At 49.9% G+C, this 14,256-nt stretch overlaps 1 protein-coding gene across 1 annotated transcript in view; it reads right to left on the bottom strand.

Annotated features, from left to right (window-relative positions):
* Positions 1-14,256, bottom strand: part of TG (thyroglobulin) — a 279,837-nt gene that overhangs the window by 189,289 nt on the left and 76,292 nt on the right. Inside the window, exons 26-27 of the mRNA XM_008061957.1 lie at positions 13,037-13,228; positions 5,241-5,408 (exon numbers count right to left, since the gene is read on the bottom strand). Of these exons, the coding sequence (XP_008060148.1) occupies positions 5,241-5,408; positions 13,037-13,228 (360 nt within the window). The remainder of the gene's footprint in view (positions 1-5,240; positions 5,409-13,036; positions 13,229-14,256) is intronic.

Below are 14,256 nucleotides of genomic sequence, written 5' to 3'. Positions count from 1 at the left end.
GATCGCCTGAACCTCACAGGTTGAGGCTGCAGTGAGCTGTGATTGTGCCACTGTACTCCAGCCTGGGTGACCAAGTGAGACTCTGATTCAAAAATAAAAGACGCACTCTATTTTTAGGTACTCATCTTGCATCTAATCTGTGTGCATCTGTTCACAAAGAGTGTCACAGATGCATTGTGAGTTTCTCCACCTCGCTTCTGGCACCCCAGGATAATGACAAGCACTGACACACAACAGCCCCTTGGAAAGTCAGGCACCGAGCGGAAACTCACAACTGCTCAACAGCTTTAAGCCTTTTGGACTCAGAATGAACCGGGTCGTATTTCTGCCAAAGCGTTTGTTATCTATCAACTTTCAAGTCCCTGTGGGCATTAGGGGACATTTAATCTGACGATACTGTCAGAAATGAGTCATATGCAGTTCCAGAGCTTTCTAAGGCACTTTTCTTAGAAATGGGAGGGCCAACTGGTCAGCACAAAATAGTGGAAAGCATTCAGAAGTACTCACTGGAAATGTGAGAGAGTTCTCTCTTGAGAACACATGCCAACCCAGGTACAAAGGTCAAGGAAAAAGTCCATATTCTCAGCCATGAGTCACCGATGATAGGACAGAGACACCTCACAGCCAAAAGGGCTCTGTCATCAAAATAGATAAAGATAGTCTCCAGGTGCTTTGTGGGGCTGTTTGCGTGTGTGTCTGTTTGTTGTGGGCCTTTATTGGGCGTAAACCCTAAACTTTTGCAGGGCAGGTGACTGGGATACAGCCTGGTTGGCTTTTACCGACAGAGGACAGACATGCTCCAGTAAACTTCTGTGATCCCTCATCAGCACGCTCAGTGAGCAAACAGGAGTCCTGCTATGTTTAATAATTTTGTGTCTATCTCCCCAACTAGCCTGTGAGCTCCTTGAGAGCAGAAATTACTGTACTGGGCCCAGTCTGACCTTCCACACACCCATGTAGCAGGAGCTCAGAATAAAGGGTGGAGCACACCAGCAGGAGGGTGAGGATGAAGGCTCACCACCTCCTGTCCTCTACCCCTGACCCCCAGCCCACCTCTGCAACTCACATCTGGCCCTAGAGCTCTCCTGAATCTTCTCTTTCTCCAACAGCCCTTCAAAACCTCAAAATAGAACACGCGGTAAACTGGCATCGGTACCCCAGCGGGCCCCAGCGAGATGTCTGAGCAGTGACACTGTCCACTGTCAGAGACTCCTTAATTTTTGGTAACAATGACAGGGACCACTCTGAAGCGCTTTCTGCTTCCTGTAAATTCACACGGGACCGTGGAAGCAGGGAATGGCACCAAAGGACACGTGGGAGCTTCCAAAACTGGCCCCGGTCTTTGAAGCTGAAGGCTGAGCCCCAGCCATGACACCAGCATGAAGACTGGTCCCATCACGGCTCCCTGCTTCACTCCATGGGAGAAATGATAACATAGCCTCGGTTTCACAAGACTGTCGGAAGGATCCATTGAGCTGTGCTTTGTACAAGGCAGTGTGATATCAAGACTTGATTATTGTTGGACTTCAGTGTATTCTGCTGGCTTGTAACTTCCTATACCTGGCGATCGATTCACGGGTGCTTTGCAAGTAAGTGCTAATTCTTCATTTACCAGGCCACCTGCTACCCTGCATACCCTGACAGTAGTGATGAGCTGATTGGTGAAGACAGATGCCCACATCCAGAAATACCACTGGGCACCTTCATTAGCTGTGTGGTTGGGAGACCAGAAACCAGGGCAGGGGACACAGGGAACAAGGCCTCCTACGACAGCCTGTAGGGCATGCCAGCTTTCACTGGGTCATGCATAAACGAATGCCCCATTATGCAGATCAGGACCCTGAGGCCCAGGGAGGTTCAGTGTCTTGAATGAGGTCACAGAGCCAGGGGAAGGGGCAAGACTGAGCTTCAGGTATTTAAATCTCAGACCTTGCTCTTAACCTTCAGCGTCCCTCGAGAGCCTGCCTTGGTGGGCACCATTCTGTGGCCCACAGGATTCTTCCTGTAATCCTCCCCACGGTCCTATAAGAAAGAGGTCTTCACTGGCCTCACCTTATAGTTGGGAAGACCCAGGCCCAGAAAGGTCCCACCATGGGGAGGCATTCACGCCGGTGTCTGAATCCTGGGGACAGATCCCGGAGTCTACATTTGAACAATCATCTGATGTACTGTTCAACCAGACTCAAGAAGCCAGCCCTCAGCCAAGTTTGGCAGGGATGGAGTTTGTCGCTCCTGTCCTCCTGCTCTTTTTCAATCCACTACATACTCTCTCCAGCAATTGTTCGGATCCCCGGAATCTTCCTCCTCTTTCTCACCATCAATATCTATTTTAGGAAAGCACATCTATCAGCTATCCACACTTTAGTAAGAATTTAAATCACTGTTTCTTTTCTCAGGGGTTAAGTGTGCTTAAAGGCTGATCTCTCATTTTGGAAAGGAAAGACTGCATCCTGTTGTTCTCCGTTGGGGGTAGCTTCTTGATCAGTCCATGGAAAAGGCAAGTTCCAAATTGGAATATCAAGAATATACCTCAGGCTACCCGAAATCCCATCATAAGACACCCTTTTTCAAGCTGTGCCCTCATCCCAGAATAAACACACATGCACACATGTGCACACACACACACAGGGCACTGGAAAAAACCAAAAGTTTCAGAAGCCTTTCTGTAATCCTCCCTTCTCTGGGAGGCCAGACAAGGGCACAGCCTTCATTTCTGGGCAGACAACAAGCACGTGCCTGGTGAAGCAGTTTATGATGGACTTATTGCACATGGATACAATATATGTCTTTCCTTAAAGGCCTGTTCTCACCCCGCCCTACCTCTCAGTAATGAATACCATATGTTCACTCCTTACCATGTAAGTAAAGGGTTTTATTTTATTTACCCCAAAAGAAACTATTTAAGCCTCATGAAATTCCACCACACTCTGCAGTATTTTTTCCAGGATTTGGTAACTCTGCACTCCACTGATAGGTGTATTTTCTATGCCAGGTTTTGCACTCTGTGGTGTGAATCCAGAAATTGATGAAACACAGTTCAATTCTTAAAATATAACAAAACAGCAGACTTAAATTATAACAATAATATCACCTAATATTAAGAGCACGTGGCAGGCACTCTGCTAAGCCCTTTGTATGTATTGTCTGCAAATGTCAATACAGAGGAGAGGTTTAGAGTGACCGCTAGGAAGCCAGAACGCCTGGATTTCAGATCCCAGCCCTCCTAGTTACAAGTTCTGAGATTTGGGGAGTTATCTAACTTCCAGTGCCTCAGTTTCTTCAACTGCAAAATAGGGCTAATGATACTAAGAGTGCCTCCCTTGAAGCTCTGTGGAACGGATTCGTGAGTACAGGTCAAGGCCTCGGGGGGTGCCTGACTCAGAGTGGATGCTACCTAAGTCATTTCTAATGTTATTATTATTGTTGTTGTTTCTCCTTTCTTCCTCCCTGAGGTGAGTACTGTCATGAACCCCATTTTATAGACAGGCAATTAGGCCTGAAGAGATTCATTGACCTGTTCCAGGTCACACAATGGGTGTCCCAAGTTAGGATTCAGCATCACAAGCACACTTCGCACAGACAGGCACGTACCCAGGGTGGCACTGCTGTGTGCTGCCCTAGGAGAGAATGGACAGAGCATGCGTGAGGCTCCGCGGTGGAGGAAGCAAGGAGCCCTGTGGGTAGTCAGGGAGGGCCTTTATAGGAGGCGACATTGAGTTCTTCACCATTAGAACCCCGAGAAAGGCAGAATGCACAGATGTGGGTCTCAGAAGCTTTGCTGGGAAGCAGGAGACAGCATCTGCCAGGCCTTGGGAGCCACTTCCTGCAGTGACAGGAAGCCCCACGGGCTCCCAAGGTGACGTTTTTGACCCTCTCATACCAGGTGCCCATGGCCAACACCCACGCACCCTTTCACCACCCCCAACTCAGAGGGTGGAGTGAATCACGGTGTTACATTCTGAGTTCAGGTGCTGGCAAATAATTAGACAACGGGGTGGGGGCACAGGGCCTCTCCTCAATCTCACGCTGAAGCTGGAAGGAGGAGAGGGAAGAGCTGGTTCCATCTTCACCGTCACTCAGACTCTTAGGGGTGTAAGGAAACTTCCAGGCCATCAGTACTGCTTCAGCTTACTAGGTGGGTGCACCATCCAGACCACTTGTTAGAGCAAAAATTCCAGAGCCCACGCTGGGGTGTGGAGTGGGGCCCAAGAACCTGCATTTCCACCAGCTCCCAATCCTTCCTGACCCCATGAGTAGTGCTGGTCTGGCCAGCCCCCAGCTCAGGACAGTGGCAATCCACTTTTTCCTGAGGTGGGGTCTACTGGGAGGGCCGGCACAGGGCTGTGAAGGTAGAAAGGGGACGTGGCCGGCAGGGGACTCAGGCACCAACCGCCCATCTCTGTACACGGAGGGGGCGGGACAGGTGATGGCAGAGGTATACATGTGTATAAAAGAATGATTGGAAGACCTTCCAGAAGAAATAGGGGAAGGGGCAGCTCGATGGTTATTTCTGTGAGTTGAGCCCAGGTAGCAGGGCTCTGAGTCCCTTTTGTCACATAATTGGAATGTGCAATGCAGTTGATGCCCCCTGGAATGTCTTAAATCACAGAGGAGAAAATATGCCTCGGGGGTAATGGTGTGGGGGGAAGAATGAATTTTGGTCTCCATTTCTTCACCCTTCCAGTAGTCATCCATGTGGCATGTGACTTTGCAGCCCTCCCACATACCCTCTCCACCCCACTAAAGGAGCAGGGTCTGTTTCCTGCTCTTTGGCGTCCGGTTTGGCCACGAGATTTGCTTTATCCAATAGAAGGAAGCAGAAAGGACAGTGTATCTCAGACAGTGGTCTGAGCTCCCTCATCAGGGGGCTTGCTTGTTCCTGCTTCTGCCACGGACGGAAGGGCTCACCCCTTTGGAAGGAGGATGAGACATTTCACAGAGCAGGGCCAACCACCCCACCAAAAGCAGATGGGATCGGCCAACTCCCGGCCGATTCAAGATTCTTGAGGGCAACAGACTCGCCCCCTGGACCATCCTGCCTCTGGCCAGCCAGAATGAATGCTTCCTCTAGACTGCTGTGTGATGCTGGGGTTGGTCTTCACGCAGCATTATTGGTGGGGTTTTCTTTTCAGAAGTATAAATCCCTCGGGGCATGGGGAGGGCTCAGAAGAAAGCAGCAGAGGGGATTGCTGGTAGGAAGAAGACTTCAGAGGGGACACGGACAAAGGGCAGAGACTTACTCGCAACAAACTCCTGGCCTCCCAGACGCAGCATCAGCCGTCGGCTCTCCTGGTCATAGGTTGCCCCGGGACACGCGGCGTTCACTTGGGCTGCAGAGGGGTCCATCCAGTCTTGGCCGTGACAAAGCAGGACGTCGGGGGAGCTGAGCAGCCCACAGATGATAGGACCTGAGGGTCACCACGGGGAGGGGATGTCAGCGGGATGGGCACCAGAGGACCCTCTAAGTCTCACCTCTGTGCCCTGAGAGCATTTGAAGGTAGGATGGATGACAATATCTCAGAAAAGGACAGCAACATTGAAATCAAGAGCCGGGGGCAAACTTCCCTGCAGTTGTCTTGCTGGAAATTTCCGAGGGGAGACCACTGCCATGCCTGATGGCATTTTCCCTTTCCATCAGAACCTTTCTTCATGGGCTCAGCAGCAGTGACAGCAGGGGATGACCCCAGGGGTGTCACGGCCAGAAACTTCCATCTCCATGTTCTACCCCACCTAGCAGAGCCATTTCTGTGAGTTGCTACTGCTGTTGCTGCTTCTATGTCTGCTGGTTCATGGTCCCTTCTTTTCCTTCTTCTCCCTCTCCCTCTCTCCCCCTTCCCCTCTCCCCTCTCTTCCCTCCACCCCATTTCTCCCTCTCTTTCTCTCTCTCCACTCCTCTCTCTCTCTCTTCCTCTCTCTCTCTCTCTCTCTCTCTCACACACACACACACACACACACGGAGATCAACCTTGAAGGGTCTCCTGAAGGAATATTTAGATTCAAAGTAAGGAGTTAGTAAAAATCAGAACTGTGCACCAATGACACAAACACTCCTTTTAGGAAGTGAGCACCTCATCTCTGGATGTATCCAAGCCGAAGCGTGTGTCCATGTGTCTGAGATAAGTAGAAGGAAATCTATAATCAGGGGAGACATTGGACTATTTTGTCTTGAATATGTCTTTCAAGCCTAAATTGCCAAAAGCTACCCTCAAGTTATGGCTTTATTCAGCGTTAGCAAGTCTTCCCCCAGGATAATGCAACTTATTGATAGTGATTTTAGTTGGATAAATTCAATTAACTTGAATGTTTTTTGATGTCTGCTATGTGTCAGCCCCAATGGCAAGTGCATTAAGTACACTAATTCCCATAATTCTTGTAGACATTACTAACTTCATTTTTACTACTGAGGAAACTGAGTCTCATTTTACTCTGATCTGCAAATTAAATAATTTGCCGGGCTCAGTGGCTCAGCCTGTAATCCCGCGCTTTGGGAGGCTGAGGTGAGTGGATAGCCTAAACCTGCGGGTTCGAGACCCGCCTGGGCAACTTGGTGAGATGTCATCTCTACAGTAAATCAGAAAATTAGCTGGGCGTGGTAGTGTGCAACTGTAGTTCCGGCTACTTGGAAGGCTGAGGCGGAAGGATCGCCAGAGCCCAGCAGGTTGAGGCTGCGGTGGCCGGGAGCAGTCACTGCACTCCAGTCTGGGCGACAGAGTGAGACTCCAACTCAAAAAAAATAAAAAATAAAATAAAAAATAATTTACATATAATTTGAATTAATAATCCTTCTAAGTAGTACAGTTGTTCAGACAATCCTGAAAAAAAGGAAATATATCATTCCACAACTCCTACTTTGTTCCCTTATTCTAATTTCCTAGTTTGTGTCCAAATCCGGATATATCCTCAAACCATTCTATCGCCAAGATTTCCCCAGAGTGGGTGACTCATGGGTGTCTGGCTTGTGAATTTCACGTTTTGTCCTCTTCCCTTCCACTGGCCATGTTGAAAGCACAGTAGTTAAAAAACCACCAGCAGTAGCATCTCTGTATTAAAAAAAATAGTCTTCACAGTGCTCTGAGCAGGTGGTTCCCAAACCAGGGTACTTAAACTGATGATCTCAAAAACACAGGGAGAGTCTTGAAAACGCTTATTCCTAGGCACCAACCACTGAGTTTCTGACTTAGTAAGTCACGTGTGTGTGGAGAGAAAATTGGGAATCAGTATCAGTAAAGAGTACCACAGAGAATCACTGACCTAGTTAGACCGCCTCATTTCACAGATGGGGAAACTGAGGGACAGAACAGGAGAATGGTTTTTCTAGGTGCTGAGAAATCACTGGATGGCTAGTGGGCAACGAGAGCCTTGGCAAAGTGCAGACGGAAATAGCCATGGAGCCCGAGGGCAGCCCCAGCATGGGGCACAGTCAGAGTCCCGCAGCACTCCAGGAAGTCTGAGCGCTGTGGTCTGGTTCTCTCGCGAGCCAGAAGACAGAATGGTGGAATTAAACAAGAGGCTCTCAGTTCTCAGTAGAGAAGCCTATGCGGCTTTCTTCTCTAACTGGTGCCAAATGTCCTCCAGAAGTCTGTGGCTGAGAGTGGGGGCCTGGGAGAGACTGGAAATCACTTTGTATCACACACTGCTAGCCTCTGGAACCCTCAGACCACCAAAGACCTTAAGACAGCCCCCCCAAGGAACCTCAGCTGAAACTAGGATGGAAACAGAGTCAGTCATTTAAGGGCAGAGAGCCTGGAGATTTGCTGGGGTGGGAGTGGGAGGGAGGGAAGGAGGAGGGAGACTCTTTCAGAGTTAAATGACTCTCCAGACCATGTTCCTGGTCGTCAGCGGGTCCAGCCAAGCTGTGTAAGTTAAAACCCCAAATCTGCCCATTGGACAAGACTGGAGAAACGTCTGCCCAGTACTTCATGTGTGTCTCAAAGAAGACTTGACTTTCAGCCCTGCCAGGCGGTTGCTCAGGTTAACATAATTCACAGATCACAGGTTAGACTTGGAGGGACAAGCAGGCAAGCTGTATGCCAGAAAAGCCATGGAAAAAAAGGATTCTGTGGGCTCACTGCTCCAGGGAACAAAAACATTCTTCCATATATGATCCTAAGGAAAATGAAATCAACTTTTCCAGCTTAAAAAATCATATGGTCTGGTGAGTAATCATGCATCTGGGGAAATGGTGGGACCCTCAGAAAATATATTGAGTTCAAAGAAGGAATTCTGGATTTGAATTACAGTATTTCTAAATATAGGTATATGCAGCGACATACGTTACGGGTGTGTGCACGTGCCTGTGTGTGTATGCATAACATATTTTCCCATATAAACACTACTATGAATCCACATCTCATAATCGTAGAGCGTCACACCTGGAAGGAATTGTAGGAACCAGCTCACTCCAATCTGTGTTCCTGCACTCCAACAAAACATTCTCATCTTAGCCACTGACCGCTGTGAGCTAGACTCTGCATTTTCCTGGAATCACCTTGTTTGAACTCTGAGCAGTGCCCAAGACTATTGACCACTTCCTCCCTGTCCACCCTTCCCCCACTGAGGTTCCCCTGAAGCGCTGGTCTCGTGGGACTCTCTGGTCTCCTCCTCCCCATCTGGCTGTGACTTTTCCGTCTATTGACAGATTTTCTACCCTCATGGAACCATTCAGTCCCGACTTCCTTCACCCTCTCAGCCTCACCCTCCTCTGGGGAGATCCCTCCATACCCACACCTTCGGATACCATCTCCATGCTGGCAATTCACACATGTATGTCTCTCACCCAGACTTTCCTTCTGAACTCTGGATCCTGGCATCCCAAAACTTAGCCCACATTGTGTGGATGTCTCAAAGGCACTTCAGACATAGTGTACCCCAAATGGACGCATGACCTTTCTGAATCTTCCTCTCCCATCACCAAATTGGATATCTGATATTTTCCATCATCCACCTACAACAGGTGAACAAGCTAGATACCCAGGAATAATCTTTGCCACCTCTTCCTCAAGCCCCATATCTAAAGTCCTGATGAATTTGCTGCCTAGAGGTATCTTGAATCTCTCCAGTTCCCCATCCTCCCTGCTGTCACCTAGCCCAAGTCACGCCCTTTCTTACCTAGACTACTGTGGTGGTCCCTAATTCATCTCCCTACGTCCATTCTAACCCCCATCCGTGGGCTCCACGGATGCTTGCTTCAAGCAGGGTGCTGGCTTCAAAATTCAAATCTGATCATGACTCTTCCTGACTTAAAACTTTCAGTGTCGACCAGTGGTTTTTAGAATAAAAACCACTGGTCGCCACTGAAAGTTTTAAGTCAGGAAGTGTCATGCAGCCTAGAAGTTTCCCCACTGTCTGTCCCTGCCTCTTCCCACTCCCCTAAGCCTCCCGTCTTCCTCTCCCTGCCCCAGAGACCATGGCTTCCCCATGCCCTCTCTCCTTTTTCATGCATTTTCCTCCCACAAGACCTGTGCATACACTGTTCTCTCCATCTAGAACTGTCTTCCCTCTTCTCCTCACCTCTTGACCCTGCACATCATTCAAGTTTTAAGGAAGTCTTCATTGATCTCTCTGAATTGGGAAAAAACATTTATCATATGTTTTCAAAGTCATATTTAGCTTCTCTTCAGAGCATTGCGATGAGCAAGTATCCCTTTTTCTCTCCAGACCCGAGAGAAAATGGTAGAGGCAGGGGATGAGAACACAAGCTCCAAGAGTCAGGAAAGCCGAGTTCTACTCACCTTGCTGACCCCTGGAATTGGGCATGGGTAGTCGCTTCCCCCTCGGGGACCCACCCAATTCACCAACATTACTCTGCACCAACAGTGAGCACACCTCCCCTAAAAGCTGAGGGCAAAGGGCTATTTCATGTCCTAGGGGAGTTTTAATCCAACAGGAAAATGGACATGTGGACTTGGATACAGCGAGAAGGGACACAATTGTATCACCAGGCAGGAAGTCATGTGTAGGACTTGAGGTTGAATCGGATGACTTGGAGGACAGGGAGCCAGAGATGAGTGTTTGGGGGTTGATGGTGATAGGATTTGGGTGTCTGTCCCCTTCATATCTCATGTTGAAAAGTGATCCCCAGTGCTGGAGGTAGGGCCCAGTGGGAGGTGACTGAATTACGAGGAAGAATCCCTCCTAAGGACTTGTTGCTGTCCTCGCAGGCATGGGTGAGTTCTTGCCTTCCTAGTTGCCCTGAGAGCTGGTTGTTTCCAAGGATCTGGCACTTCCTCCTCTCTCCCCTGCTTCCTCTTTTGCCGTGTGACACGTCTGCTGTCCCTTCGCCTTCCCCCATGAGTAAACCCCTTCGGGGTCCTGACCAGAAGCTGATGCTGGCGCCATGCTTCTTGAAGAAACATGAGCCAGAATGAGCCTCTTTTCTTTGCAGACGACTCAACCTCTTTTACAGCAATGCAAAAGGCACTCATGGAGGTCGTGAGAGAGTAATTAAGAAACTGGCACAACTGCCAAGAAACAAAAATAATACAGGTCTACATGTCAACAGTGGCGGTGGGATGGACTAAACCTTGACCCCAAAGACAAGCAGCGGTAGCCACAGGAAATCTGGGTGACCAAGGAGCAGAGAATGAGGGCTGTGAGGCAACAGGCTCAGTGAGGGTAAAAACAACCTGGTTGCTCAACTTTGAGGTACCTACGGCACGTCCAAGAGAATACACCCTGACAGCAGACGAGTAGCTGAGGCGGACCCTGCAGAGAGGTTTTGGCCAGAACAGGGTCCCGCCACAGGGCATGCGGGCAGAGCTTCCTGCCATCAGCACCTACAGAATCGACCCAGGAAGCAGAATGGCAGGGGAAGGCGTCACCTAAGAGCAGGAAAGGGCATCTAGAAAGTCCGAAGAGGAGTCGGGCTCGGTGGCACAGCCTGTAATCCCAGCACTTTGCCTGATCCCGTGGGTTCGAGACCAGACTGGGCAACTTGGCGAAACCTCGTCTCTACAATAAATGAAAAACAAACTAACCAGGCATGGTAGCGCACCTGTAGTTCTGGCTACTTTGAAGGCTGAAGCAGAAGGATCGCTGGAGCCCAGCAGGTCGATGCTGGGGTGGCTGCAAGCATGCCACTACACTCCAGCCTGGGCAAGGTAGTGAGATGTCAACTCAAAACAGAAAAGAAAAAGTTCAAAGAGGAAAGAGCTGGAAGGACTGGAGAGCGGGCAACAGTGTCAGTTGCCAGGGCCAAGCAGGCTGAGAAGGACCGGAAGATGCCCCCAGGTACCCGTGAGTTGGGCAGGAGCAGTGTTGGGGCGAGACGGGGTCAAGCTGGCAGGGCCTGGCTGTGGACGGGAAGGAGAGCCACAGCAGGGCGTTCGAGGGAAGACAGGAGGTCAGGGCTTCATGGTGTCCTGTGTGTTTTGGCTTTTAAGAAGGGGAAGGAACTAAGACCATTGTACATGTCTTAGAGTGGGGAGTCGGGGAGGGCACTGGGTGGAGACCTGGACAGAGAGGAAGGGAGAGCAGCAGGGCCCTGAGTGGGTGGGGCAGTGGGCTCCAGCACCCAGGAGGTAGGGCTGGTCCTTCACAGGAGAAGGGGCCTTTCCACCCTCAGCCTGGAGGGCTGGAGGTGGCCATGGCTTTGGGAGTTATGCATGGTCAACATTGAAAAATTCTGCTTCCCACACAGCCAGTATCTTGAGTGACAGTCTTCAGAACATACGGACTTTGTCCCTAGCTGAGCTCACACAGATGCCCATGCTGGCCCAGACTTCCCTTCCTCTCTGTCCCCTAGATTCTGCTCATCCCACCCACGAAATCTGGCCCTAGCCCTTCCTCTCCCAAAAAGCCTTCCCTGGCCACTGCATCCCCTTGGCATCTCCCTCCCTGCACGCCGAGGCTCCTAATTCTCTACTCATATTGGGCCCTCACTGCATGCTGCCTGGTGTATCCGGTTGGGTGCCTTAATAAGTGCTGCTCGTGGGTTGAATGACAGCCGGGACAAATGAGACAGCGGAGGCCGTGCTCCCTTTATGGTCCTGCCTCTCCCACCAAACTCTAAGACCCTTTATCTCATCCGAACTCCCAGGTCATTGGTTTGCACACATAGGGCACTCCCTGAAAGTCTGTTGTTTTTGGAAGCGAGGGCCATGACAAGACAGGTCGGACTTCGATTTTTTTCTAATCTCTAGAATTCTCTGTAAGCTTCATGTGGCCAGTCACAGAGCTGGTGACAGATGCTGCTAAGGAAAGGGTAGCATTGGCTTGCATGTGGAACAGGAAAGACCCTCCGGAGGTAAATCCATAGCCTACCAGGAGCCAGACCCATGGCCAGCATTTTGCACTCACTTCCTTTACAACAAGTATCAATAATTCAGTAGAAAAGATTATCTTTATCTTATGAACAAGGGAACTGCTTTTTAGTTAACACAACTTGTCCACGGTTGCATAGCCGTGAAATGACAGAGCCGTGACTAGAACCCAGGTCTGTGACACCGAAGTCCCTTCTCAATCACAGCTACATTGCCAAGGACATGGGTTTATCTCTATAAACAGAAATGCATCCCCACCACCAGGAGACTATCAAAAATGAAAGTCATACTTATCACAGGATATGGCATACAGTAGGTACTCAACAGATAATTGTTGAATGAATGATCGTGAGCAATAGGAGTGAGCTTTCATTTTTTTTTTAATCAAACGTGACCGGCCCGGCTTTCACAGGAGGCAGGAAGATGCTGTGGCCCATATCCCTCGGGCCAAATCCCAGTTCTATCACTTTGCAAATGGCACGACCACAAGCGGGCAATGGAAATGCTCCCAGCCTCAGTTTCCCGATTTGTAAAATGGAGTGCACGATATTCCCCTGAAGATAGCAGTAAGGAGTGAGCCCACGTTACAACGTGAGGTGGCCCGCGCGGTACGTGACACGTGGAAGGGTCAGGGTTTGCCCCGACTTTCTGTATGTGAATATCACCTTCTGTTTGGGCCACCTCACAGGTCAGCGCCACAGGCAGCTCCATGGCTTCTGCGTCCCTGTGTGTGTCCCCCCTCCCTTCCTTGTTAGTCTCCTCACTGTCAGGATTACCTCCTCGGAGCTGCACGAGGATGAAGCCATCACAGCAGGAATCACGGTCACAGGCGAGAAGACAGAAGAGGCGTGCCTCTGTCAGGCTGGTTCCTGCGGCCGAGAACACGACGGGGCTGTACAATCCAGAGAGCGAGTTCTGGAAACCAGTGGGTTCAAAGCTTTTCTGGAGTGTGGTGGCGGACTCCTGGCCTGGAGGGAAGGCAGAAAAAAAATTTCAAAAGATCCCCAAGCACTGCACTGCAGAGTTGAACAGAGTTTACTGATCTCATAGGACAGCCAGTTGATATTGCCCTGATTGTGCTTGGGCGGCATATGGGCCAGAAGAGGTGTGTCCTCTGTGCCACGAAGCTTCTAGACATGCCTGCTGCATGAAGAGGGTGGCCCCAGCAGAGCTAGACAAACGCCCATCATGTCTTTGAGGGTCCAAAGAGTATGTGTGGAAAACGGGCATATAGTACCATTTTTATTTTTACCAGTAAAAATATTTATTGAGTTCATCACAGCCTCTATCTCCTGGGTTCAGGCAATCCTTCCGCCTCAGCCCCCAAAGTAGCTGGAAATATAAGCGTGTGCCACCTCACCCAGCTAATTTTTTTTTGTAGACAAGATCTTGCTATGTTCCCCAGACTGGTCTTAAACTCCTGGGCTCAGGCAATCCTCCAGCCTTGGCCTCCCAAAGTGCTGGGATTACAGGCGTGAGCCACCGCGCCCGGCCAGTATCAAGTTCTGACTATATACAGAGACACGACCACGTGTGTCACCTACATTATCTGGTCGAATTTTCCCTGCCCTGCTTGGCGAGCACATGTGTTTCTCTCATACAGGTTACTTTGATTCCGTGGTCAGTGGGGAGGCTTGGCTGCTGTAATGCTAAGTCACAGTGGTTGCCCAGCATGGCACTGCCTATGCCCGTAAGCATCACCAGAGGAATGCAGTGTAGCTAAACACAGCTGAATGCAACCAGCTGCAGAACTCAGCACTGTACACAGCTGTGCACAATGCCTACTGCTTCTCATCTTTCTTGGACCCTGAGGCAGGTCCCACCCTGGGGCTCTGTCCTCAGGGTGATGAATGCGGAGTCTTCTCCTTGCTCTGTGCACCCGGCCCTGGCCTCCACGATTTAGCTGCTTCAGCCCTTCCTTAAATCTTCCCCATCAAGTCACCTTGTCCTTTTACATTTACTGTAGCATTTTTGGAGTTTTTTTTTTTTTTTTTTT

Source organism: Carlito syrichta, unplaced genomic scaffold (genome assembly GCF_000164805.1).
Source record: "Carlito syrichta isolate Samal-C Ts95f unplaced genomic scaffold, Tarsius_syrichta-2.0.1 Scaffold305643, whole genome shotgun sequence".
Lineage (NCBI taxonomy): Eukaryota > Metazoa > Chordata > Mammalia > Primates > Tarsiidae > Carlito > Carlito syrichta.
The sequence above is the reverse complement of the archived record's forward strand: the minus strand, read 5'-3'. Positions and strand labels throughout refer to the sequence as shown.